Raw genomic sequence first — 26,891 nt, 5'->3', positions numbered from 1 at the left:
ATTATAAATGTATAATTTTATAAGAAAGACACACCTCCCTTTTTTTTGCTTCATTTGTGCTATACTTCGGAAAGAGGTAGGAAAAGATATTTCCACAGCAACAGGCAACATGTACTAGAGGACCCTCTTTTCCTAAACTCAAACCTGAGGCTACAGCCAAGACTAAAGTGATTGTTTTTATCATCAAGGTCCACTTGCCCAGGTATCCTCTAATGATGAAGCCACTCAATATAGTTTTGATCTAGAATAGAAAAGAAATAGACATTAAAATAATAATTTAGGCTTTTCATGAAAATTTTGAACACATATCTCAGAAAACATAACTTGTTCAAAACTTAAATTACACAGCTGCTGGAACAAAAATAACCACTCTAAATTCTCAAATCCATTTTTTAAAAAGTCTTTTAAAAGACAGAAATATATTAGTCTGTGATCCTGCACAACTACAACAAATACACTAGAAATTATTCAGATGCTTATATTATATTAAACCTTCTGCATGGAATTTATTCATTCAAAATATAATTAAGTGTGCAAGTTTGACAAAATAAAATTAATTTCCACAGCTCTTTTAACTTCTTTTCTATATCTAGTCCTAGATTTATTTCCGCCCCCGCCCCCCGTTTTCGCTATTTCACTTTGTGCTATGATGTTTAAGATTTCAATCACCTGTATCAGCTATATAACCTAATATAACTGTTATAGGTGGCATAGGCAAAATATAAGCTGTCATAAGTGGTCGTCGTATTTCTTCCACACTGTTTCAGATCTATCTCCAACATCCGAAAAGGAACTCCAATGTGTCTTATGGCCTTTGACACCCCTTCCCAGGGGTCATAGAATTGCAGCCTTAAATACACAAATTAAGTCCTGAACCACAATCAGAGTCCCAATACTTTATTTTGTACATTATTATTTATAAACATGCACCGTATTTTTCGCTCTATAACACGCACCTGACCATAACACGCACATCGTTTTTAGAGGAGGAAAACATGGGGGAAAACATTCTGAATGAAACAGTGGATGTATCATTTTTGTGCTTCATGCTGTGGCCACAGAGATGTGATCTGATGGTGAATTTGGGGTGACCCAATGCAAAAATCCCGAGAATCCCTGTGGATCCATGCTTTGTAACCACGTTTTTGCACCATTGCAGCCCCAGGCAACAATGGGTGCGTGATTTTTTTGGTGCAGGCTGTAGCCATGGACATGCTATGTGATCTGATGGTGAATTTGGGGTGACCCAATGCAAAGATCCTGAGGATCCATGTGGATCCATGCTTTTTAACCACATTTTAAATGGGGAAGGAAGGAAAAACACAGAAGGGCTAAGAATGCAGGAGTGGGGTATAACGGGAGGGAGGAAAGGAAGGCAAAAGTTTTCCCCACGCACCCACCCAAGCCAGCCAGCTCTCTCTCTCTCTCTCTCTCTCTCTCTCTCTCTCTCTCCCCCACCTGCATGTTTTCCGGCTGCCTGCGAGTCCCTAGACTCAGCAGCAGCAGCACCAGAGCACAGAGAGGAATTAGAAGGACGGACGCTCTGCTTTCCCCTCTGCTTGCCTGGAGGGGAGGGGCTTTCCCTGCTCTTTGTTCTGTTTGAGCAAACACAGCAACGAAACAGAAGAGGGTGGGCAGTAAGACCCTGAGGCAGAATGCAGGAAAGCAGCCGCTTCCTCTTTTCTGGTTTCCCTTCTCTGAGACGCGATTTGATTTTTGCCTCCACTCGCGCCAGTCGGCTCCAGGGACCACACATTCGCTCAATAACACACACAGACATTTCCCCTTCCTTTTTAGGAGAAAAAATTTGTGTGTTATAGAGAGAAAAATACGGTAGTAAGTTCTATGTGACAGCATTTCTCTCTTTACCAACTTTCCTTAAACACTTTTAAGGATAATTGTAATGGAAAGCCTACCTCTGGAATCCCAGAGCCACATGCATAAGGGGCAAACACCTTCACTAAAGAAACGGCTAGGAAAGCAAAGCTCAAGGCCCAGAAAATATACATGATGTAGTTCATAATGTAGGAGCCTGGGCCCTGAAAGAAAGCAAACAGAACAGACAGTTAACAAATTTGAGTTAGCTACCACATAGTAACTTAATTTGCAGTGAGTTTTGACACAAAATGTCTTTTCTTTTTAAGCAAAGCAACTACGGTACAGCCAACAGGATAGGGTGAGGTGGTCATTGGCTATAGTACAAGCCTACATGTCAGCACTCTTCTCCCATTATGCCAACAAGTGATTAAAGCAGAGGTGGAGAACCTGTGCCCCACCCCACCCCAAACTTGCTGGGCTGCAGCTCTCATCATTTGTGGTCCTGGCTGGCTGGTCCTGGTGGAAGTTGTCACAGGTTCCCTCCCCCTGCATTATGGGCTCACTCTGAAGCACAAGGTCTTTTTCAAACACATGTAACAGATTGTGCAAAAAAACAGCAACAGCAGCAGAGCCAGTGTGGTGTAGTGGTTAAGAGCGGTAGTCACGTAATCTGGGAAACCGGGTTCGTGTCTCCGCTCCTCCACATGCAGCTGCTGGGTGACCTTGGGCCAGTCACACTTCTTTGAAGTCTCTCAGCCCCACTCACCTCACAGAGTGTTTGTTGTGGGGGAGGAAGGGAAAGGAGAATGTTAGCCGCTTTGAGAATTCTTAAAGGGAGTGAAAGGCGGGATATCAAATCCAAACTCTTCTTCTTCTTCTTCTTAAATGGCAGCCAAACATTTAGGATATTTTCATACTGTCAGGAGTTTCTGCACCTACAGCTTTCAGTAAGTCAGTTTTGTAATTTCATTGACATATTCTCATGCATACATGTTTCGGGCTGCTGAATTTCTGAAAAATGCCAAAACTCCCCCACTCCCACTCTCCATACCCATCAGCATGTGCACAAGGCACTGAAATGTTCTCTGAACATAGGATTCTCCTTAATCTTTCATTATATATTAAATCATTTTTAAAAAGGTAAAGGTACCCATGCCCATACGGGCCAGTCTTGACAGACTCTAGGGTTGTGCGCTTATCTCACTCTAGAGGCCGGGAGCCAGCGCTGTCCGCAGACACTTCCGAGTCACGTGGCCAGCGTGACAAGCTGCATCTGGCGAGCCAGCACAGCACACGGAAACGCCGTTTACCTTCTCGCTGGTAAGCGGTCCGTATTTATCTACTTGCACCCGGGGGTGCTTTCGAACTGCTAGGTTGGCAGGCGCTGGGACCAAACGACGGGAGCGCACCCCGCCGCGGGGATTCGAACCACCGACCATGCAATCGGCAAGTCCTAGGCGCTGAGGTTGGATAAAATACCATCTGCAGGCATTCACAGACAGGTTAAGTCAGTGAAGAAAGGACAGTGAAGAAAAGTTGAAGAGCTATACTTGCCTCTGCTTGACCAATTATTAGTTCTGCCCATGTTTTCCATAGAGGACATTTGTCTCGCTCTTCAAATGTTGTTTCATTTGAGGCCCAGCAACACTGTTCATGGTTGAACCACAGGGCACTAAGACAAATGCCTTCCTTTAAATCAGTCATCCAGTCTGCAGCAATATCTATCAACCCAGCCAATGCACCTATTTCAGTGAGAGAGATGGCATAGCATTTTCAGAGCCCATAAGTAGACAAAATCACCATCAATTCACGCAGGATGTAATAAAAACTCAATGTGTTCAAAAACAGGCCTAGCTGAGATTACTCTTCTTCAAAATGTAGAAGATTAATGTTAACAAAATCAATCACTTCACCCTGAATGCCAACATAACATAAATGGTGTCATTAATTTTGAAATGTCCCATAGAGTTTTACATTACTGACTTGGGGATATTTTTTCTTCATACTTTTCAAGATTAAATCTGTAGGGTAAAGTCACTGATAACCTGATCTTGACAAAATAGGCATGCACAGCCCTCAGGAGCTCATCCTGAAATGCTTAACAGTGTCTAGGGAGTTGGATATTAATCACATTTCTTCTTTAATAATAATAAATAATAAGAATGTTATTTATACCTGACCCATCTGGCTGAGTTTCCCCAGCCACTCTGGGCAGCTTACAACATATCTAAAAACATAATAAAAACATCAATCCTTAAAAGCTTCTCTAAACAGGGCTGCCTTCAGTTGTCTTATACATAGCTGTCAACGTTTCCCTTTTTTTAAGGGAAATTCCCTTATTCCAAATAGGATTTCTCGCAAGAAAAGGGAAAAGTTGACAGCTATGGTCTTATAAAAGTCAGATAGTCATTTATTTCCTTGACATCTGATGGGAGAGTGTTCCACAGGGTGGGCGCCACTACCAAGAATGCCCTCTGCCTGGTTCCCTGTAACTTCACTTCTCGCAGTGAGGGAACCAGCAGAAGACCCTCGGAGGAGGACCTCAGTAGCTGAACTGAGAGATGGGGGTGGAGATGCTCCTTCGGGTATACTAGGCAGAGGAAGCTTAGGGCTTTAAAGGTCAGTACCAACACTTTGAATTGTGCTTGGAAACGTACTGGGAGCCAGTGAAGATCCTTTAGGACCAGTGTTATATGGTCCTGGTGGCTACTCCCAGTCACCAGTTTAGGTGCCGCATTTGGATTAGTTGAAATCTGAGTGGTTTGGAGCCCTGCAGAGTTTTACAACTGCTTTGTAAGCAGCACTTAAAAGTAGTTTCCCCATTTTGACATCACAGAAAACTGTGGTTTAAGAAACCAGGACATCTCCTCTGAAGCGCAACATATGGAAAGGGAAAGTATGGGAAGCAGGGTGGGGGAAGAACTTAAGCTCATTGCTTGCTCATACTCCAACAATCCATATTTTGTTGGATTGGGAGTGTTGCATAAGGACCAGGCCATAATCTAAAGAGGATGATTCTCAAAGCCTTTAATAAAACATTCTTTACTCAGTCTTTTAGTTCTAAAAAAATAAAACTTTATAACCAGCTTGACTTGTTTTGTACAAGGAAGGAAAATTTCATTGTTTCCTGCATGTATGCTAATATTTAACTTGGCAGGGCAACCAAAGAACACCAAGATCTTCAAATGTTTCATACTCTAGAATACTCCAATTTTTGATGTTGCACTCATGAAGTCAATGGACATTCAGCAGAAATAAGAAAAAGAATACAGGATGCAGGTCAAAATCATTCATCTAAGTGAAGTGAGAAGAGACACAAAATGGTCTGGCGTCTTAGGGTAGAAGAGTGACATATTTATAATTTACTGCATGCCTTACTGCACTGATCATAGCTTTCACCCTTATTGTTGCCTCACATACTGTAGACTGCCAATATTATAATGATCAGAGGTGAGGGCTGCACTCCTATACCCACTTGTCTGCAAGTTAGCCCCGCTGAACTCAATGTAGACTTATGTCTAAGTATACATATATGTGATTGCACTGTAAATATCACAAATTTCACCAGGGGTTCTACAAAAACTAGACAGCTCCTTCAAGTTGTCCCTACCTGATGCTAATCCAGTTAGTGTCACAACTAGCCATCCTGACCATGCATCATACAAACTCTTTGTCATCTCCCAGGCCGATTCTTTCTTCTTGCTATTGATCTGTAGAAACAAAATATTACCTGGTATATTACAAATCTTTATTTGATTAACAAATTATACGACAAGTTTGTGTTCTGCTGCTGAGCTATGGCCCCTTTCTGAATTGTGTGGGACAGGATCCTGAACCTCGTCAAGTTCTAATGCCAATTATAAAATGCTTTTTCAAGTTGTCAATCTGTGGCCAGCTGTCAGATGTTGGAGAAGTCAAACCCTTTGGCTACCAATGATGTCCTTAGACCTTTTGCTCCAAGGCTGAGGCCATTCACCCCTAAGCAGAATTCCACCTTTCCTGCTCATTCCCCCCACCCCACTGCTTCTACTATGTTGTCCCCTGCCCCCAGCAACAGCTTGATATAGAGGGAGGCAAGGGTTCCTACTTCTTATGCTCAGAAGAACACTCAAGAGAATAATTTTTTTAAAAAAATGATCCAGCAATGAATCATTGCAGTGTCAGCTACTACTGTGACTCAAAATTCAATTTGCACCAACACACTACAGATGACACCTCTCCTATACATTTATATAAATAACCATTAACCTGATCAAACAGTATGTAAAAGCAGTTGTTGTTGTTGTTGTTGTTTTTTAAAAAGTAGTGCCCTAGAGTTTTTACCCGTCTGTGTCTTTCTCTGTCCTTGCACTTCTCTCGCACCCAATCAATGGTGTGGAAGTCATCGTATGTTCCAACCCCAGGAATGGGCTCATCCAAGAGGTCCAGTAAATGTGTAGTACTGTTAATGCTTCCTCCATTTGTCATTGTATAATGAGTTCCTGCTGTGGAAAGAGAATTATTTATTTATCTTAGTTTCTGTACAAGAAGATAACTATCCATTTAACTTATGGCTGCCAACATTCTACACTTAAATCAAATAAAATTCTTATTATATCATAGTCTGGATCTGAGATGATACAGCACACTGCTCATCAGGAAAAATTCTGCGGGCTCATCCATGATTCAACGGCTGTATCAAGAGCATCTCAAACTTGTGTATCTACAACGTACCTCTTTCAACTGTCTATATAAGGCTTACTCTACTACTACAACGATTACTATTACTATTTCTTAAATTTCTATACTGCCCTTCATCCAAAGATCACAGGGCAGTTGACAATATAAAAACATAAAAAGGCCTAGGCCCTTCAACTGTTAAATATGATATCTGTATCTACAGTGCATGAACTGCCTTTTTTCACTGCTACAGAAAATGGGTTTCTACAACAGCTCCATCTGTGCACATCTCCACTTCATATGCCTCCCCAACATCCCTATATTTGGCAGCAATGCAGGTAAGAAAGCATTCACCATGTCACCTGTGGTGAATGTATGCCTCTAGGAGCCCATACACACACCCAATTCCCAGTTAAGCTTCTTTTTGGTAGAAGAAAGCATGCAAGGCACAAATCCCTGCTGTGTTCTCACACCTGGGAAAATACCTCAAAGCTAACTTCCTGCACTTATTCTTTCTCCCTCCTACACTTAGAACAAGAATGTAGTTGCTACTCGTGTTGGGTCACTACACAAGCTTTACCAAATACTGTGCATTCTAGTTCCTTCTCGGTCTCCTGGAAGCATGGGGCAGGAAGAAGAGCCCTGGTAGTCAGAGTAGGGAGGAATCCGGAAAACACATGTCTGTGTTCATATTACTTATTTCTACTGTTGTAAGATTTGCCATGCCAAATTAGCCCACAGTATGAATCTAACATGAGACAAGCTCTGCCTCAGCCACACCACCATAGTTTCAATGTTCAGCAACTAGATATCATCCAGATTAAATGGGTCTATTTTCTGGATGGTTGTCTGGAAAAACCTGAACTCCAGATTCATTCTCAAGCAGACTGTGATTCTGAGTCCCCACTCACTTAACAGCACACCTCCACAACTTACTGAGGAGACAACAAGGAGAACCTCCAGGAATACTGCAACAAGGATTGAGCTTCAAACTCTTAAAGTGCATGTTTGCTAGCCTCTTAGTATGCTGGAAATAATGGGAAATATAGTTCCCATCTCCCTGGCCACTGTCAGGAACTGGAGGCAAATTACAGTACTTATTTATTTCACATCAGCAATAACTCTGGAGAGTCAGGTGTCTGATCCCAAATACAGTGGTACCTCGAGTTACAAACGTCTTAGGTTACAAATGCTTCAGGTTACAAACTCTGCTAACCTGGAAGAGTTACCTCGAGTTGAGAAGTTTGCCCCAGGATGAGAATGGAAATCGTGTGCGCAGCGGCAGCAAGAGGCCCCACTAGCGAAAGCACACCTCTAGTTAAGAACAGTTTCAGGTTAAGAACGGACCTCTGGAACAAATTAAGTTCGTAACTAGAGGTACCACTGTAGATTTGTGGTGCCTAAAATTTGGTCTCTGAAGCCCCATTTCAGAGTTCACCTCAACCCTGACTGACAGCTGTAACCAATCTGTAAATGATATCACAAGGTCAAAAAAGATGGCTGTAAACAGCTCAAGTAAATGTTTTAAATAAACAGAATGGCTGTACAAATTTTCAGGAAAACATATTCATGTAGACTAAAAACCCTAATCATTATGATCAGGCTGCAAATAGCAGAATTGTAACCCTGTAACAAGCAGTGTTTTCTTTGAACAAATGAGATCTATAAACAGATTTAGACATCTGTTGCAATGTCTCAACAGTACTGCATTAAATATGGCTCAGCTATGGCACAGGCACCAATCTTTTCCTGCCACGCATCTCAGTTACTCTAATCTAATGTTCTTACTCTGAGACAAGTCTCTTCCTCGGTGGAATATTGAGTAACTAATCCAAATATCATATGGAGGAAGTATTCCTATTTAACAGGTAAATCCTGATTGCTGCTTTCCAGCCAAATGGGATGACTAAGAGCTGCAACAATACCAAATTGCAGCTACTAAATTGCACAAGTCTGGATTCAAAATAATAAATTTATGAAATACAATTTCTCTTTCCCCCTTACGTTTCAGAATTTTAGCACAAGTGGCATCCACATTTGCAGCACAACTGTAAGTTCAAGAAATTATTAGGAAAATGTCCATTTAAAAATATTGCTCACATTTGCAGTTGTTTTAAAAACCTGAAGGCAAATGGGTTAGTATGTGGTCAAACAGATTCCACAAACCCCCTCAATTCTATGTACAAATTTATAAACAGATTATTTTTACTGTACTCAAAAAAGATATCAGGGGGATTGAAAAAAGGTTGTCTTATCTCACAATTTGTTTTTGTGTTCTGTAATATCGCTTATGTAAATATTTCCTCCTACTTCCCTGCATATTCTCCAGGTCCACCCCTCTCCCCCCCAAAAAAAATATCCCACACAAATAACTGCCTTCCATTCACCACTATGCTATTAGAGAATCAGTATAGCTCGAGGAATGTTGTGAAAATGTCCTTGGGTCATGACGACACTATGAAAGTAGGTCACACTGCAAGTATATTAACTAACAAGTTTCAAGTAACACTTTTAAAAACAGGAGTGAAGAGATATAGTTCAACACCTTCAGAAAACTGGGTTATTTCTGTTTATAACCAACCACAGCTTGTTGTTGTTGTTTTGTCCAAACTGAGCAATATGTGGGCAATATTAATATGGTTGTTTCAAACAAGCCAACTTAAAACAATGGTTTATAAACCTACCTTGTTTCAACAGGCCATTGTTAAGAATAAACTCAGCTTACAGTTTGGGTGAAATAAACAATGGAAGCGGAAGCTTCCAACCTCATCCTCACAGCAAGGATAAAGAGAAGTGGAATGGCCAGGAGGCTCGCCTTCATAAGCAATGGCAAAGCACATGCAAGGTTTCATACTTCAAGTGGTGCCCTAAAAGTTAAATAAATTCCCAAGTAATTGCCAGTGTTATAGTCTTTCTAGTTAGGGCAAGTAGAAGCCCAGCTGCTGACGAACAATCAGGAGCCTTAATTTCTGTACCCAAATGTTCCTTGGCAAACCCGCTGTCAATGCTGATCAGCTGATGGGCAGTGACAGCAAGTCTGTTGGAATTAGCTATGCTACAAAAGTCCCCATCAGGATCTCTCTAGTGTGCCTACCACTGCCAAAAGCAGGGCCTGAAGTCAGCACCAATCAGCAGACTGGGTTAGTTAAATAAAAAGCTGAGTTGCTGCAGCACATGGATAAACTTTCTGGTGGGATCTCAAAAGAGTAGACCAGCCTAGTGGGGAAGACTGAACAATGTTGAAATGTGACATGCACCCAGTTGTAGGGAAAAACTCATCCATTCCTTCTCAAAGGCCAATTAATGATGGAATCATAAGTGTTGTCTACACTAGATAAATGGAGTATCACTAGAATATCACTCTACACTAGATACTGAAGTAGCAAAACATTATATTAAAATCCACTATTGTAAGCCTCAAAATGTTATAGCTTTTTTAAAAAATGCTTGTTGAGCTGTTAACAATATTTTTTACCTACCTGATGAGGCCTATGAATGTGCCGGCAAGTTTAAACATGGTGAAAACTCTGGTTTTAATACAGGAATATCATACCTTTCTTTTCAATTTTGGTGAAAACTACAGGTGCATCCTCCTTTACAAGCCTGAATTAAAGTATGCTTTAATCGCATATGGTAGCAAGTACTGGCAAAATAATGTAGTGCGTGGGTAGTTTAAATTTTGAAGCCAAATTTCACCATCACTATAATGTTAGCAGAGGGAGACATGTAATGGATGCCATGATGCCTATTCATTTTGTTATGGAATATGGTAGTGTAGTGTGCTGACTAGACAAGGATTTGCCATCCTTTGAGGGATAATTCACACATTTGGAAATGTGAAAAAAAATGTGGACACCACCCACCTCATCTCACAATGACACAGAATGCAACTGTCAAACCACAAAAAAAAATATTTCTTTCAACGTTCAAAAATATGATGCTATGCAGTTACTGTTTTGTAAACTACTCGGATAATTTTTTTAAAATAATAAAGCACTATATAAATTTAGTTAAATAAAAATAAAACAAACATAGGATCTAGCTCAAATGTTGTGCACATTTTTGTTGTAATACTGTGAAATGCAACTGAATCTGTTGTATGCAGCTATCTGAACAGGTTGAAGTGCAGTGTACACCTTGGGTATGAATGGAAGCACATGTATAATAGAGAACTTCCCATTATATTATAATATTACTTTAAGGTTAACAGAACCTAATATTTTAATACTGCTAGTTAAGGCACTTCCTAGCTGTAGCTCGTGTTTATCTTCATTTTGGTTATAGCCTGCCCTAAACCTTTTGATTTGCAGGTTGCTATTATTTATACATTCAAAACTATTAGTGTGGCAAATAATATTTAAAAAATAAAAAATAAAACCATCTAGATCAGTTTTAAAGCAACTAGGTCACAACCACATTTGGAACAGCTTTTCTAGAACATGTGTTGCATACATAACCAAAGCAGCACATAATCTCAGCCTCTAGCATAAGATGACTCTACCAAAACATTTATAAATCCAAATAACTGAGAATGCAGAATATATAGTTCCCTTTACCCTATGAACAACTCAATGCTTCTATGCAATCAAACTGCATAAGCGGTTTTCATTAAGAATCTCCCCCCCCCCCATTTTGTTTTGTTCTTGGACTGTAGAAGCAATGGGGATGTAATTTGATTTTAAAGTAACTGTAGAATGTCAGTAGAATAGGATAGAATGGATTCTGACATATAGTACTGTGGCAAGAGAAAAACAGTACAAAGGCAAACTAAAGGAACCTGAGATCATGCATTCAATGCATCATTTATATTTAATAACTGAAGATTGCCATTCATGTCTACCAACTGCTAAGATGAAACTTGTTCAAGCCATGCTTGCTAACTGGATCTGCTATTTGTTATTATTAAACTCAACACAGTACTTTCTCGCAGTACTGTGCAATATTCAAGAAACCTGGAGGGTTGGACTTTCTGTTTTTCTAAAAGTTTGTTCCTGATTAAAGCAATGTAATATGTCATGTGACATTTAAAGAAGGAGAAATGGTAGGTCTACTTGCAGCAGAACAGGAAATAAAACTATGGATAGATCTATTCTGGGAGCTTGAGATCCCATGTATCGTTACTGACCCAGGAAGGAGGTACTAGGAAACCATTAAAATGGATGTGGGAGAAACACTGATAAGTGAAGAGGAAGAGGCTCAGCATGTCAGACAGAGGCGTAGCACAGTAGATGGGCCACAACTGCCTGTTGTGGAATAGGGACATAAGGACACCCACGTTCAAATGGAGCCATTATTTTAGACTCAGAGAAGGTGGTGCAGAAAACCCTGGCACTGCTAGTGTCCCCAAAAAGCAAAGGACAGTCTTCCCTATAATTAAGCATGCCAGTACAAGAGAGACCAAAGTACAGTATTAGAAGAGCATACAGCTCCTTACAAACCATAATTATTCTTTCCCATACTCTTTGGGCAGTCAGCATGGCATTTCACTGAATTTGGCTTTTAAACACTATTCATTATACAGTTTAATGAAGAAACAGATTCAGGTATACCTTTTAGTCTATTGCTGCAAATACTAAGAGTCTTGAAGTACCACAATGTCCTTTGTTCATTTTAATTAGAGTAATCCTTTAACATCAACTAAATACACTTTCACATCAGATAAGTCAATAACCACTACAGGGAGACAGTTAGCTTCAACCATTAGCATTTGCTCCTTAGTATGGATGTTCCAGCAGGTCACTGGTATAATGTTTGGAATATACAAGGAATGTCTAGCAACTAATGCAAGACTGTAACCTGCAAGAACTGGTAGCTCCATTAGCTTTGTAAAGGCTAATCATGCCTGTTGAAAATATATTGCAAAACCAACATAATCTAGCCTTGACTTATAAGAATCATTGGGATCAACAAAAGAAGCAATTTAAAGAGCACAAAAGAATTTTGTGTAACATAGATGTTAATCTCCAGATATAAGTGCAATACTGGGTATACAGTAACAGATCCAGGTGCATCCAAAGAAAAGGCCTTCCCACCCTTCCAGCTGAGGAACCGGATTTCTCTCCACCCATAAGCACTTTATACAGACATGAGTTTTATGACACTGCTTTTAATTTCTTATGACACCTGCAAAAGCTGAAATACAAGAAATTTCCTGGTCCTTTTCCAAAGACACTTATTTGAATAGATATATATATTATAACTTGCTTTGAAAGGCTGTTTTTATAACTTTCCATTTCTTATTTTAATATCCATGTGACATTCACATGAACGACCTATTTAAAAAGTGGCTCAATAAAGATATAATTTTGCCAGTTGTGTTGGCTTAAATTTGAACCTTTGCAGGAAAGCTAATGAAGTGAGTTATTTTTAATAGACATGGAATAACCAGTGGAAGTATAAACTTTAGTTGCTGCTAAAAGTATTCTTATTTTGAAAAGCCTACCCAAATGTTTAGAAAGCTGATGAGAGTTTTAATCCATTTTCAGTCTATTATTATTTTAACTTTTCCAGAGTCTTAAATTATTGTTGTCAATATTATTGTGGTTTTTTTTGTGAACCGCTTTGAGTTTTTTTACAATCAAACCGTGTATAAATTTTAAGAAATACATAATGAATAAACAAAGCTTTATTGAATTTTTCACTTCAAAATTGTGATAAAATTGCTGAATGTAGTTAAGATTACTAAAAAAAACTTGAGCAACAACTGGAGCTTCCTGAATGCCTTCCTTTCTTATTAACACTCCCTAAAACACCACCTGCCACGTTTACACTCCCTAAGAAGATCAGTTTTCTTAAAGCCTGTGTAAAGTTGCATACATGTTGTGCCAATCAGAGTCTTCTATAAGAAAAATGTGCTCAGTAGAGAAACACAGAGCGCCTGACTGTGAGTGAATCATAAGATGGAATTTCTGACTTCAGATTTATGTTCTACTCACTTAAGACAGGCTGCTTCTGTGCCTCACTGCAAAATTAATACACCTCAACAATCTGAAAGCTGTCCTCTTTATACATGTTGAATGCACCAGATCAGCACTTTGGACACCTCAAAACCCCTTTGCCAAAAAAAAACCAATCACGAAGCCCCATTCTATGCATATTACTCAGAAGTAAGTTTCACTGGGGGAAGGGCCATAGCCAAGTGGTACAGCATCTGCTTTCCATGCAGAAGGTCCCAGGTTCAATCCCTGTCATCTCCTGGTAGGGTTGGGATAGAATCCTGTCTGAAATCTTGGACAGCCACTGCCAGCCAGTATAAATAATTATGAGCTAGATGGACAAATTATCTTCCTGGGCTCTCATTATGTTCAATGGCACTTATTCCCAAGGAAGGGAGCAAAGACTATAAGCTTAGTTTCAAAGAACATTTTTTGAAAATGGCCCATGTCAGTGTGTATATATTAAATTGTACAAGAGTACTCATTGAAATAAGGGACGCGGGTGGCGCTGTGGGCTAAAGCCTCAGCGCCTAGGGCTTGCCGATCGAAAGGTCGGCGGTTCGAATCCCCGCGGCGGGGTGCGCTCCCGCTGCTCGGTCCCAGCGCCTGCCCACCTAGCAGTTCGAAAGCACCCCCGGGGGCAAGTAGATAAATAGGTAACGCTTACCAGCGGGAAGGTAAACGGCGTTCCGTGTGCGGCTCTGGCTCGCCAGAGCAGCGTTGTCACGCTGGCCACGTGACCCGGAAGTGTCTTCGGACAGCGCTGGCCCCCGGCCAATAGATGTGAGATGGGCGCACAAACCCCAGAGTCTGTCAAGACTGGCCCGTTCGGGCAGGGGTACCTTTACCTTTACCTTTACTCATTGAAATAATTATTTAAAAACCTCATCAATTCAACATTTGGCAACCTATCACAAGCCCAAACAAGCTTCTATGGCACACAACCACAATATGATTAATTTATCACAGAAGTAACATAGTTGAAGACTAGCTCCAAGACTTATTGTACAAAGCGACAGACATCTTAGCTTCTGATACTTCAAGAAGGAACCTTAGAGAGGATTATGTACAAAGTGGCGCATGTTGAAGCAGTTACAACAATGCTGACTGGACAAACCCTTGCCTTGCTTACTTTTCTTCAGTAATGAAATCTAGTGCACAAAGACGAACCTGCCACAAATGCATTAAAATGTACTTTATGGAGATAAAGCTATTTCTTTAAATGTATTTTTTATTAAAGATTTCTTAGTTTACAAAAGTATGTGCAATGTCTCTTTTTTCAAGTTACATTTTCTACAGATCAGTTTCATTTGTCGAGACATTAGCGTTACATTAGGAAGAAAAGGGGGTAAAGAGGTGGAGGGGGCTATGGTGAGTGGGGGTGGAGTCGGGTGGCGATGTTTCTATTTTACTTAATGTATGTGTGGGGTTTTGTGTCAGCTTCGCTTGCGAGGGTTCTCTTTACTATTCCCCTGTGTTCCTTTGGTGGTGAGAGAGGTTGGGGTTGGCCTAGGGTGTGGTTGTTTGCTTGTGATTGGCTGTGGTGAGCTTTGTTTTCATGCGTGAGTGGGGTGGGTGGGTGCTTTTGAATCAGATTAGCCATATTGATTCGTATGCTGTTGGTGGATTTTTGTCGTTGTCTTGTTAGATTGTGTATGTGATAAAAGGGAGCCATACCGGGGTGAAGGCATCTTCTTCCATTTGTCCCCATGTCAGTTTCAGTTTATTGGTTAGTTTTTCTAATAAGGCTGTTTCCCATACTATTTGGTACCATTGGTCCATACTTACTCCTGACAGGTCTGATAAAGCTGCCATTTGTGAGTAGCCTAACCTCAAGCTCCCAAAACCCAATATCTGAAACAAAAAACATACTGGCAACATTTTATTTTTAGTTCTGTGACGTACTTAGAGAGGCTCGAATGAAAATTATCTAGCTCGGTATATATGAATACAACTTCAGGACAAACTCAACTTTCAAGTAATAAACAATATTAAAAATTAATAATAGATTCTTAGCTGTAACAGTATTTACACTGTATGCTTTAGTACACTTAGTGTCTTCATTACAAAACAAAACTCTGATTTAAATTACATTCAGGCAGTCGCCCCCTGCATACATCCAGTTCTAGGATTCACTGATAAATGGGAGAGGAAGCAGTATGACAAAACAGAAACACAAACTTGTCTTCCGTTTTGCACAATACTTCCTTATAAATGTCTCCTTTAGTGTGTGCCTCCCATACTGATTCTACAAAATGCACGTCTGCCATTTGGACTAGTGGTGGTGAAAAGCATAGTTCCTAGATAATTTTCATTATGTTGGGTGTACTGATTCAGCACTGTAAATACCCCAAAACATCATGAAAACAGGCTATACCCCTAAAACGCCTGAAAGCACCTGCAATTTCTCTGAACATGTACACATCTACATGGAAAAAAAATAACGGACAACCTATAATTGTGATACTCTTCCCTTAAAGGTATATAATTTCCTGTGAATTGAAATGTAACAAATACAGCTATTATATTTTTAGATTAAAATGGCTGTTTTGAGTCATGCAGTAAATTCATTGCACCAAGCTTGCAGAATGCCATGAAGGAGTTAACTATAGGAGCACGCACAGAAACTTCAAAGCCTAGTACAAACAGCATTCTCCTTTAAGTTCTCTCAAGAGAAGAAACAGCTTCCTTAATTAATTCTTGTCAGTCAAGCTATGAGCAGCCATTACTACAGAGCTTATTTCACGACTTACATAAAAGAGAAAGGTTGGGTTTTGCGCTCTTTAAGAAGAATGCCAGATAGCGAAGATGGAGTCACCAGCCAATGTGATCTGAAGCAGAACTAATCCGTCAATTTTAAAAAAAATGCTGCCAAAGGGCCAGTACTGCCTGTTTCCCCCCAGTATGAAACATATCGGGGGGGGGGGCTTGACAAATCAGTGCAGCATTTAATAAGCAATTAATAACTCATCTCTAGATCTGAAAGCAACCTGCCACACACACACACGAGAAGGCATACAAGAAACTGAATCACAACATGAATCTGATATACCTCTTTTATGCAACTCTCTCAGTGGAATGCCGTCTCCTCCCCCATCGTACGGTAAATAAGGATCAGAAGATACTTCCATGAGTGTAATAGACAAACAGAGGGCTTCTAAGATCAGAACGACCAAGTCATTTCTTATAGAACAGCAGCGGGCTGGGAAGCTGCCATATTCGATCAGGATTTGGACTGTGGGCTGGCTTGTTGCAGCAACTCTGTTCTTCCACAATCGATGATGTCATCAAAGGGAAATTATTGCAGCCTGGTTGCTACTGGCTACAATCTAGGAGTGCTTAAAGGTGGAACGGCAGACTTAATCTAAAAAGCCTGCTATTTCTGAAGGTGACTACACTTGAAGTAAAACAGAATGAACTGGTTTAGGAGAATATAAACCAAACCCAGCTGCCCAAGCTAACACTAATGTAAAAATAGCAGCACTGAAAAGGCAGCCATGTTTGCCCTTGTGCTTTTTTATATACAAACCAAATACTTAAATTTAATTCCTCAAAAAAGAACAAAGTGGGATGGAGGAGAGAAGACTTATCTCACTCAATTCAGTGTCTTTTATTTTAAATACACAGATCCATAACTAATATGACCAGTAATAAGAGCACAAAGCATACGAGTGGCTTAGAAACAGGAACATTTTATCATACCAAAAAAGGAGGGAGGGGAGAGTCTCTCAAATTACAGAGACAGATTTAATGCAGTTTAGCCTTTCTCGTGTCATTACATTCACTTCAACGACAGAAATGTTATTAAAAGCCTATATCGTTGGCACACTTAGAAATCCAACTGAAGCCCGTGAGATTTACTTCAAAGTAACTATATGCAGAACCAGGCTGCCTATTATCTTCCCATTTGTATCTCATTCAACATGGATTGCCATTTGGTTCGTGGACGTCCCAATACACTGAGTTAGCAAACTGCCACTGTTCTACAATAAAACAATCATATTGAAACACATAATGTAAGGATTCCTGGAGATTTAAGAATGAATTTGAATGCTGTTTAAACTCTACTCTTCATCAGAAAGGCTGTATATAATACATGGTAACTGATTTTAGTGAAAATTTTGATTCTCTGGATATGGAGGTTTGACGCTAATTTTTTGTCCAGAAATAAATACCAACACATTTTGACTTGTGAACATCAAAACAAGTGTTAATTTGCTCTGGACAAATGCTAATACTTGTCCTGTTCTAGCTTCTGAAGCACAATCTTGCCCCAACATCCACAAACTGGTATAAAAGGTAAAGGTAAAGGGACCCCTAACCATTAGGTCCAGGCATGACTGACTCTGGGGTTGCGGGGCTCATCTCGCTTTAATGGCCGAGGGTGTCGGCGTACAGCTTCCGGGTCATGTGGCTGGCATGACTAAGCCGCTTCTGGCAAACCAGAGCAGCACACGGAAACACCATTTACCTTCCCATCGGAGCAGTACCTATTTATCTACTTGCACTTTAACATGCTTTCAAACTGCTAGGTTGGCAGGAGCAGGGACCGAGCAACGGGATTCGAACTGCCGACCTTCTGATTGGCAAGTCCTAGGCTCTGTGGTTTAACCCACAGCGCCACCTGCGTCCCTTACAAATTGGTATACTTTCACCTTAAAAAATGATAATATTCTGAAAAAAACATGCAGGCCATATGATGGTTTGGTTGCAGATGATATCACTTATTGTAGTTGTGGATGTCACTTTTTGTATATATAGTCCAGTAGATAGTGTTGGGGAAAAATCAGCGGTCATGATGTATGTTGACACCAATCACATGGGGAAGTATGTATGTACAGTCCTAAAGCAAATTTTAGGTTGTGGTTCGAGGACCCGACCCCGGTGAAGTGAAATGAAGACACATGGACACGTGATATAAGGTTAATTGGCTAGAAAAGGCCACAACTTTATTGGTTACAGCATTGAAAAGGTATTGGCTTAGGCATTGGATCGAAACAAGTGGGTTCTTCACCAGTAGGTGGAGCCTGTTGATGCTAATCCGACTATAGGCTCACCCCTGCTGTCACCGAGGGTCGTGCCATGGCCTCCCGCCAAGCAGGCATCGGACAGAATACACGACCGCCAGATTCCTTTAACGGAATACCCCTAAAAATTGAAGGCATAGGCGATGGCCATACCTAGCACTTCCACACAGCGCAACACATTATTCCAATGCCTAACCGCCACCCGAGCTAGTCCTAAAGCAAATTTTAGGTTGCAAGATACAAGGTTGAAAGCTAAAATTTTCAAGTTAGCTTTCTCTGAAATCTGCCTGTTTCACATACAGGGTCAGTTAGACAAGTGCCGCTGAATAGTCTCAGTGAATGGATGAAACTAGGACATTGGGAGATGGGATTTTAATTTGTTAGGCCAGAGCTTTCCAAACTGTGTGTTGTGACACTTTAGTGTGTAGGTGTGTCGCGCAAATGCTTCCTGCGCTCCTCTAGGGGTTGGAAAGGGTTTGGTTTAACCTCCAGTCTGCTAATAAAACTGAATTACTGTGTCACAAAATGACGCATGTCTAAAAATTGTGTCATCAACATGAAAAATTTGAAAAGCTTTTCATGAAGAATACAATATGGTTACAGGGGTGTGGGGCATAACATAACATGGCTGTTGTGGGGAGCATGGATTAACACAAAATTAGCCAAGGATCTAAATGTGTTAACTGTTATTGGCAACTTCAAAAACATAGCATTGAAATCTTCAGCCACGCTTTAACCTCCAGTCATTGCCTCCTGGATAAACCTGAACATAAGTAAATATTTATTTTATTTACATACTGCTCTTCATTTTTTAAAAAAATCTCAAAGTGGTTTTTACACAATGGAACTTTAAAACACAATGAAAACAACAAATACATTTATTACCTACCAATCTAACAAGTACAACTATGATCTACTTACAAGCATAGAGGAAACCAAACAGCAGAAGAGGAAACAAATCACACAATCAATAATACTTTAAAAAAACCACACACATGTGGCTGAAAATTTTACAGAGCACCAAAAACCAGGAAAAATAGGCCACCTGTTGCATCTCCATGGAATTACATAGATGAAGTGCTACAATGCAGGAGATCCTATTAATTATCTCTTGTAAAAGACACTGTTCTTCCTGTAGCTCTGGTACTGACAAAAGAGCATTCCCTGCCACATTTGTTTTCTTAATTCAATATATGGTACTCCTACACATTGAGACAAGTTTTTAATTTCTCTGAGTGCAAAACAACAACACCACATATCTATGCATGATTGCAACAGTTTATGGTTGAACAATATAAAACTAGAATGCTGAAAAATAAAGAGACCATTGGGGAACCAGAAGTCTCCTTAGCAGCAAGTATCTCTTCCCCGTAGGTAAGCACCCATGCCCAGCATAATGATTCCCTTTCCAAACATGGCAGGGAACTCAGAGGAGAAACGGATGTTTGTACTAAATGAGGGAAATCAACTCTGCACCCCTTCCCATTTTTCTGGCATGCCCCCAAAATAGGATAAAAGAGTTGGCATATCTCAGGAGATATCCCAGAAGAAAGAGCAAGACAAACAGCAGATACGTACACACAGACCCAGCATCAAATTTCCACCACAAAAGCAAGGGATCTGAGATCTGAAATACAGTGGTACCTCGGTTTTTGAACAGCTTGGTTCCCAAACAACTCAGAACCCGAATGCTGCAAACCCGGAAGTAGGTGTTCCGGTTTTCGAACTTTGCCTCGGAAGCCGAACGTGCTCCTGAGCTTCTGTTTTCACTGTTGCGCAGCTCATTTGAGTCCCCCGCATAGTAATTAAGGCTTTTTTCATGCCATGTTACCCTTGAAAGGCAATTTTAAGTCCCCCCATCATAATAAAGGTTTTTTTCATCCCGTCTGTATCCTTGAGCAGCTAATTTAAGTTGTCGCCGCCCCACGCATCGTAATTAAAGCCTTCCATTTCTGATTGCAGTGTTCCGAGGTGATATTTGGTGCTTTTGTTTTTGCTATTTTTTGCATTTTTGTTTGTGTGGCTTTTTCATTTTTGTGACTGTGGCCTGTTTTTCGTTTTATGATTGATTGATTGATTGATTGAGTCTGCTGAAATGGATAAAAGCCCCCCATCCAAACAATGACTATTATCAGTGCAAGTAAGAAAAAAAATAATTTTAATTTTTATCATCTACAATACTGTCTTATTTTATAGTATAGAACATTGATTATTGCTTTCATTTTATGGATCAGTGGTCTTGTTGGATAGTAAAATTCATGTTAAATTGCTGTTTTAGTGGTTGTTTTTCAAAGTCTGGAACAGATTAGTCTGTTTTGCATTACTTTCTATGGGAAAGTGCACCTTGGTTTTGGAACGTTTTGGTTTTGGAATAAACTTCCGGAACCGATTAAGTTTGAGAACCAAGGTACCACTGTACTGCTTCTCTTCCTAGTTAGTACATATGAGGAAGCTGGCTGTATTCCTCTCAATACAGAGAACAGAGATTGGCAGAAGGACAGTAAGGATATGACAAGGCTAGATGAAGCCCTGATGTGTTAAGGAAAGCATTTATGAAGAGTGATTTTGATGGACAAGTAAGCCAATGAACAGTGTGAAAAATAGTATTAAGTATCAGGAAAACTAGTACATCAAAATAGTGGCCTTTTTGACTGTCCATTCTAGGAGTGGAGAGGAAAGAGAGGCCTGATACTTACTGGAAAGTTTCGTAAGCTACTGCACTGCAACCTAATATATACTTAACACAGGAAAGATCCCCTTTCAAGTGTCTATTACTTAAATCAGGGATTGCCAATGCAGTGCCCGCTGGCACACATTTGCCCAGAGAAGTTTTCCCTGGGGCTTGTAGGGTCTCCTCCTACTGAAATTAAGACTTGAAAGAAGCATGTCATTGTAGTCAACAGAATAGGTTGCGATGCAGTGTGTGCAGTGCCCATAACAAGCCCAAGTAGGTTGTTGACCCCTGACTTAAATTACAACTGAAATTGCCAGTGTGTGCAGTTGTGAAGCAGCTGTTAAGAGTATCAAACTTTGTTATTAATAGTTACAGTTCTATTCCAGAGATTCAAGTCAACTATAACGTTTTAAAAGTGTGGCACATATATGATGATCATAATCTTCAGGGGCATTATACTCCTTCACAAGTTTGGAAAGGTATTACTAAGGGCTCAGATTTCTGCAACTAGTTCCTTCACCATATGAATGTTTGTGCCTTATTTGCTTAAACTAATTCATCTAAAGCTATTGTTCTTTGACAAGCCCTGACCAATGTTCCATTATGTTCCTTGTTGATATTTCTAGGAATAAAAACAATTTAGCACAAACACAATGTCCTTCAACAAATTAACACATTGTATCTTTCCCTTTAAAACTTTTCTTACTAAAGCTTAAAAAGAACAGATTTGCACATTTTCTTCCTGCAATTTATGGACAGCCAATTTAGTCACGGCAAGTCTCAGTATTCATCCGTTATTGTTCCCAAATAGCCTCAAGAAGCATCTGTGCTTCTTGAATCATGGAGTAATGCTAGTCATTAAGTTATGCCAACCACATTTAACGAAACTGTAAAAAAATTAAAACATGTTAGCTTTGAAAAGCTAATAATACAGGCAGCCCCATTTACACGTGTTCAATATGTACATGACCATGTATCGCACCAAACTCAGAAACATCATAAAGTCATCACTGAAACATCACGAAAAGGGTGAAATGGTGTGTTTGCAGGCTTTTTCAATGGGTTTCAATTATACGCAATTTCACCGACGCATGAGGTGCCTCAAAACGTAACCCACACATAAACGGGGGGCTGTCTGTACTGTTCATAACGCCAGTATTTCTTCAAATGAAGAAATATATCAGAAAATCTTAAAATAGTATGTGGAGTGCTAAAACTAATCTAATGAGAAAGTCATTTTACAGTTCACAACATTCTGAAAGATACTATACTATATTAAAGTCTAATTCAGGTATTGCAAAACCATTGTTTTGTTGTTAGGGTTGTGCCTTTGGCTCATGTGCACTGTTCATCTCTGCACCATTCATCCTCCACCACCTCCTTGCTACTTACAGTTAAATTTTATCCTGCTCTTCCTATTAGTGCTGTGTCCGAACTGGGCAAACTATAGTTACCATACCACACAAATCCAGTTGAAACCCTGGCGCAAGATTCAGCACAGCACAAGCAGGCATCAGTTTGGGCAATGGGGCCTCTCCTCCTCACTGCAGCTCCCACCCCTAAAGATGCCCTGGCAGACCCTCCTGAGCAGATCTGAGGGGGGAAAGAGGAATGGAGGGGAAGAAGAGAAACCTGGAGTCTGATTGCATAAAGAATTCTACAGTGCGAGCAGGCAGACATCAATGAGCGTTGTCCATGGCTTCCAATTGGAGTTTGGAGGCAAGCTATGGTTTGCAGTACAACAGGAAGCAAGGATGGGAACTGAAGTGAATGAGCCCAAGGTAAGGCCTCAAATGCCAAACTATAGTTTGGTTATGACAACTGAACTGAGACATGAATTTTTGTTTTTATGCTCAGAACACCAAAAACATGTTGCAATGCCACACCACGAGGATCCTAAAAGCCCAATCTACCAGCATGTAAGTACAATGAATTAAAAAGAAATACCAGTGGTTTACTGACTTACCAATACATGCATCACCATCTAACAAATTGTCATCTTCAGAGGTCTGGAAGTCCATGATGACACCGGCTCCATCTAGAAGTTCTTCATCACTGCTTGCACTAGTTATGCTGTTGTAGCTATTTCGGTAGTAACCTCTATGGAACAACTGTTCAGACTCCATTTAGCTGCTTTAATTATCTGAAGAAGAAGAAATTCAAAGTTATAAAGCATTGCCCAAGTACACAATTCACATTAAAGTGAAGAATATGAAGATTTTCTTGAAGTATTAGGAAAATTCATTATAGCTCAATGAAGGTGCAACTACCATAAATATAATTCAAAAGCAGCAGCAACTACCCATGTAAAAACACTCATGGTTTGTGTTTAATTCTGAAAACATGCATGCTTTTGAAGCCAACCTACAATCTCTATCATAGTACTATAATATTTATTTTTCATTATGAAAATATTATGCTTATGCTACCTCCTTTCTGAGATATGAACTTAAGCAGACATTTGTTAGATAGGATAATGTGACTTCAAAACTGAAGCATTTATTGATAGACAAAGGGAATAAGAAAGGACAACTTGTGCAGTCAGTAGCTCAAAAAGCAACCCTACAGCTTCCTATAAAGGCAACTATAAAAAGTAGGCAGCATATGACCAAGTCACACTCATAATAGACCCACCAAAATCAATGAACTTAAGTTTGTCAAGCCCATTTATTTCAATGGGTCTGCTACACGTATAACTTAGTTGGCTACAATCTGTAGTTCCTTTTGTGGAATGGGATGGGTAGAAAGCATAGAAGAAGTTAAGTGTGAGAAGAGCACGTGGGAGAAGAGGTAAAAGTGTGAATGAAAGGCAGTCTTTCTAATAACCCTGGAACATCCATTTTGCACCTCAGGTGATTATACAAATACACCTTTTCATCACTGCATCTGTATACCTATGACAGGCTGCTTATCTTAATGATACATTGTACTATCTACTTCAATTAGACATAATGACTGGGACACCCAACTTGTACTAGCAGAAAACACTTCTTACAGGTCTTGGGGTGCTGCTCCAGAGGGCCCTTCAATCTAGAGGAAGAAGTTGAAAGTTTGATGTATGTGTGGAAAATACTGCACATGAAGCTGTGGATCACTTCTAGTTTACAGTATAATTGTCTATATACAAAACTTTTTTTAAAAGCCAGTTTATAAAAAGCAGACTGTTAATGTTAAGCCTACGATAAACATGTAGGTTTCCTCATGCTGATCCAAAATTTATTCATTCAGAACTATTATTTATTAATCATCTGATTTATATTCCAACCTTCCTCCCATACGTAAAGGGACCCCTAACCATTAGGTCCAGTCGTGGCCGACTCTGGGGCTGCGGTGCTCATCTTGCTTTATTGGCCGAGGGAGCCGGCGTACAGCTTCCGGGTCATGTGGCCAGCATGACTAAGCCGCTTCTGGCAAACCAGAGCAGCGCACGGAAACGCCGTTTACCTTCCCGCCTGAGCAGTACCTATTTATCTACTTGCACTTTGACATGCTCCCAGGATTGCAGACAGAACATGCTAAAACTTTTTAAATCTAAAAACAGTTCAAAAACTTCATTTTGACCAGTGAGCAAGGCTTCTATGAACGGTGTCTTTCAGTCATCAAATGTCCGAGTAAATAGGAATGTTCTTAAATTTCTCTTGAAGGTAAACGATGAGGGAGACAGATGTACCTCACTCACAAAGGAGAGCATTTGCCAGAAAAGGCTCTGTCATGGATCAATACCAACCAGGCAGCCCCACATGGTGGCATGACCAACAAGTCTTCATCAAGATAGGGTACAAGAAGCTCAATACTGAGGAAGGTGCTCTTTTCAGTACTTGGGTCACAATACTGAGTCATTTACTGGCCAGTAACTTAGGTTACACAAGCACAGAATTTCAGTTTTAGTAAAGGGTACATACAAGCCATTTTAATCAAATTCATATAATACAAATGAATAAAACTGCTTAACTAATGTACAGGTGAACACAAGCCACAAAAAGCACAAATGCAATGATTTGATATCTCAGTGACAACCTTATATGTGCTGATATAGTTCTACTTAAGCCAAAGATCCACTTCTAAATAAAGTGCAAGACCAAGGCAGGATAGTAAGTGTTTTAACTTCTACAGCCATATAGTTAACAATTTAGGTAATACTTCAGACTGCTTTATGAAATCAAGTAAACTAGGTATTATATATCACAGAAATGGTTGTTTTACCTGTAAAACCGGGGTTTTTTTGCTGAAAGTATACCAAATTCAATGCCAGTGTTTTATGGTGCCTTCATTCACTATTCTTTGGTCTTGAAATTAAACTTTCAGTCTTCTTATATAGAAACACAACTCGTGCTCTGAAGTCATATGACTTTTAAGAACTATGGAACCATTATGAAAATTTGTTGTATCTTTGGCACGCCTAACAGTGGAACTACGGGAATGTACCATTGATGCAGGATAGATGGGAGGATTCACGGCAGGCGGAGAGGAGGGAATCCTCTCTCTGTGGCCATTTCTCTACCCGCCTATTTTATTTTATTTTTGCAGATATTCTCTTGAACAGCAAAGCAATGTGCAATCATTTTTACCCCAGCAAAAATTAAATGGGGGCCCCACTGGGGGCAGTGGAAGGAAGGAAGAAGAGAATGGCATGTGGAAGACAAAAGAGGTTCAAAACTATATAAATGCCTTTATTCCTCCCTGGTTCCCTCCTTACAGTTGATCCACTTCTAGGAACTGCCCTCCAGAGATCCTGAAGGTGTTATACAGGGGGATATGGAAAAACTCAAATTACAATACTCCAACACTTTCATTAAAGCAGCTTTTTCTTAAGATTTATGAGTTGGAGCACTGGTTCCCAAACTTTTTGAGGCCACTGCCTACTTGGCTCCATAAATTCATCCCCAGTGCTCCCTATCCGACACTATAAAAGCATTATTCAGAATAGTGGCTTGCACAACCTGCAAAGGAACACAGTAATGGAACTCCCATGCAGAACATTCACCTTGCCTAGCTCCCAGACCTAGGGATGAACTACCCACAAGTCTTGTCAAGATTCAGTTTCAACTAATTAGCTTTAATCCAGCCCACTATGTGTTCAAGTACCAGGTTAGGACCTGTTCAGCCACACCCAACTCAGATGTCATAGAAAAATAAAGTTGGTTGTTATTCACACATTGGTGGCACCTGCTCCAAACCCCTAATGACGACTCTAAATTAGTATTAATGGCCTTCAGATTAGACTACAGTACTGTAATATGCTTTAAGTTTGAGACAGAGACAGAAACTGCTACTACAAGCGAAATGCTGCTGCCAGAATACTGACTGGAACATGGCAATCAGACCATATTTCACCCATTTTGTTTGATCTACATTGGTTGCCAGTTATTTCTGGGGCCACTTCAATGGGTCAAAGCCTTAAGCGGTTTGGGACCTAGGCACTTAGAGGACTGCCTTCTAAGTGCTCCATTGTATCATCTGAGGTATCACTCTGGATCCATTGGTGATACGAGACCTGCAGGCAGCAACCAAGGGCAATCAATAAATCCAGAGTGGTGCCTTCAGTTTCCAAACTGGTAGAACTGGAAGAGTGGAGATCAACAGCATATAATGAGGGAGAACATCTGAAATATAGGGTGGGTGGGACAAGGTGATGGATAGATTTAAAAGTAAGGACAAAATGTTTGTGGTGGTCACAGAAAGGGAAGCTCGTGAAAGGCTCTTGATATCATATAGAGCAACAAATAAAGAGGGGCCCCATCTCTCCTCTGCAGAGAGGGAGATGTTCTTGTATCACAC

At 40.2% G+C, this 26,891-nt stretch overlaps 1 protein-coding gene across 9 annotated transcripts in view; it reads right to left on the bottom strand.

The window, feature by feature from the left end:
* CLCN3 (chloride voltage-gated channel 3) overlaps positions 1–26,891 on the bottom strand; it is a 45,606-nt gene that overhangs the window by 17,527 nt on the left and 1,188 nt on the right. For 2 of the 9 annotated variants that reach the window (XM_082237203.1, XM_082237208.1), the window contains exons 2-7: positions 23,080–23,256; positions 6,142–6,302; positions 5,429–5,528; positions 3,373–3,560; positions 1,917–2,039; positions 35–241 (exon numbers count right to left, since the gene is read on the bottom strand). In XM_082237203.1, the coding sequence (XP_082093329.1) occupies positions 35–241; positions 1,917–2,039; positions 3,373–3,560; positions 5,429–5,528; positions 6,142–6,302; positions 23,080–23,239 (939 nt within the window). In that variant the 5' untranslated portion in view covers positions 23,240–23,256. Of the gene's footprint in view, positions 1–34; positions 242–1,916; positions 2,040–3,372; positions 3,561–5,428; positions 5,529–6,141; positions 6,303–16,165; positions 16,394–16,464; positions 16,677–23,079; positions 23,257–25,316; positions 25,416–26,891 lie in introns of those variants that run through there. The other 7 variants (XM_082237205.1, XM_082237209.1, XM_082237204.1 and 4 more) reach the window with 6 other exon arrangements.

This window comes from Podarcis vaucheri (genome assembly GCF_965113315.1).
Source record: "Podarcis vaucheri genome assembly, chromosome: 9".
Classification (NCBI taxonomy): Eukaryota; Metazoa; Chordata; class Lepidosauria; order Squamata; family Lacertidae; genus Podarcis; species Podarcis vaucheri.
This window is presented reverse-complemented; position numbering and strand designations above follow the sequence as displayed.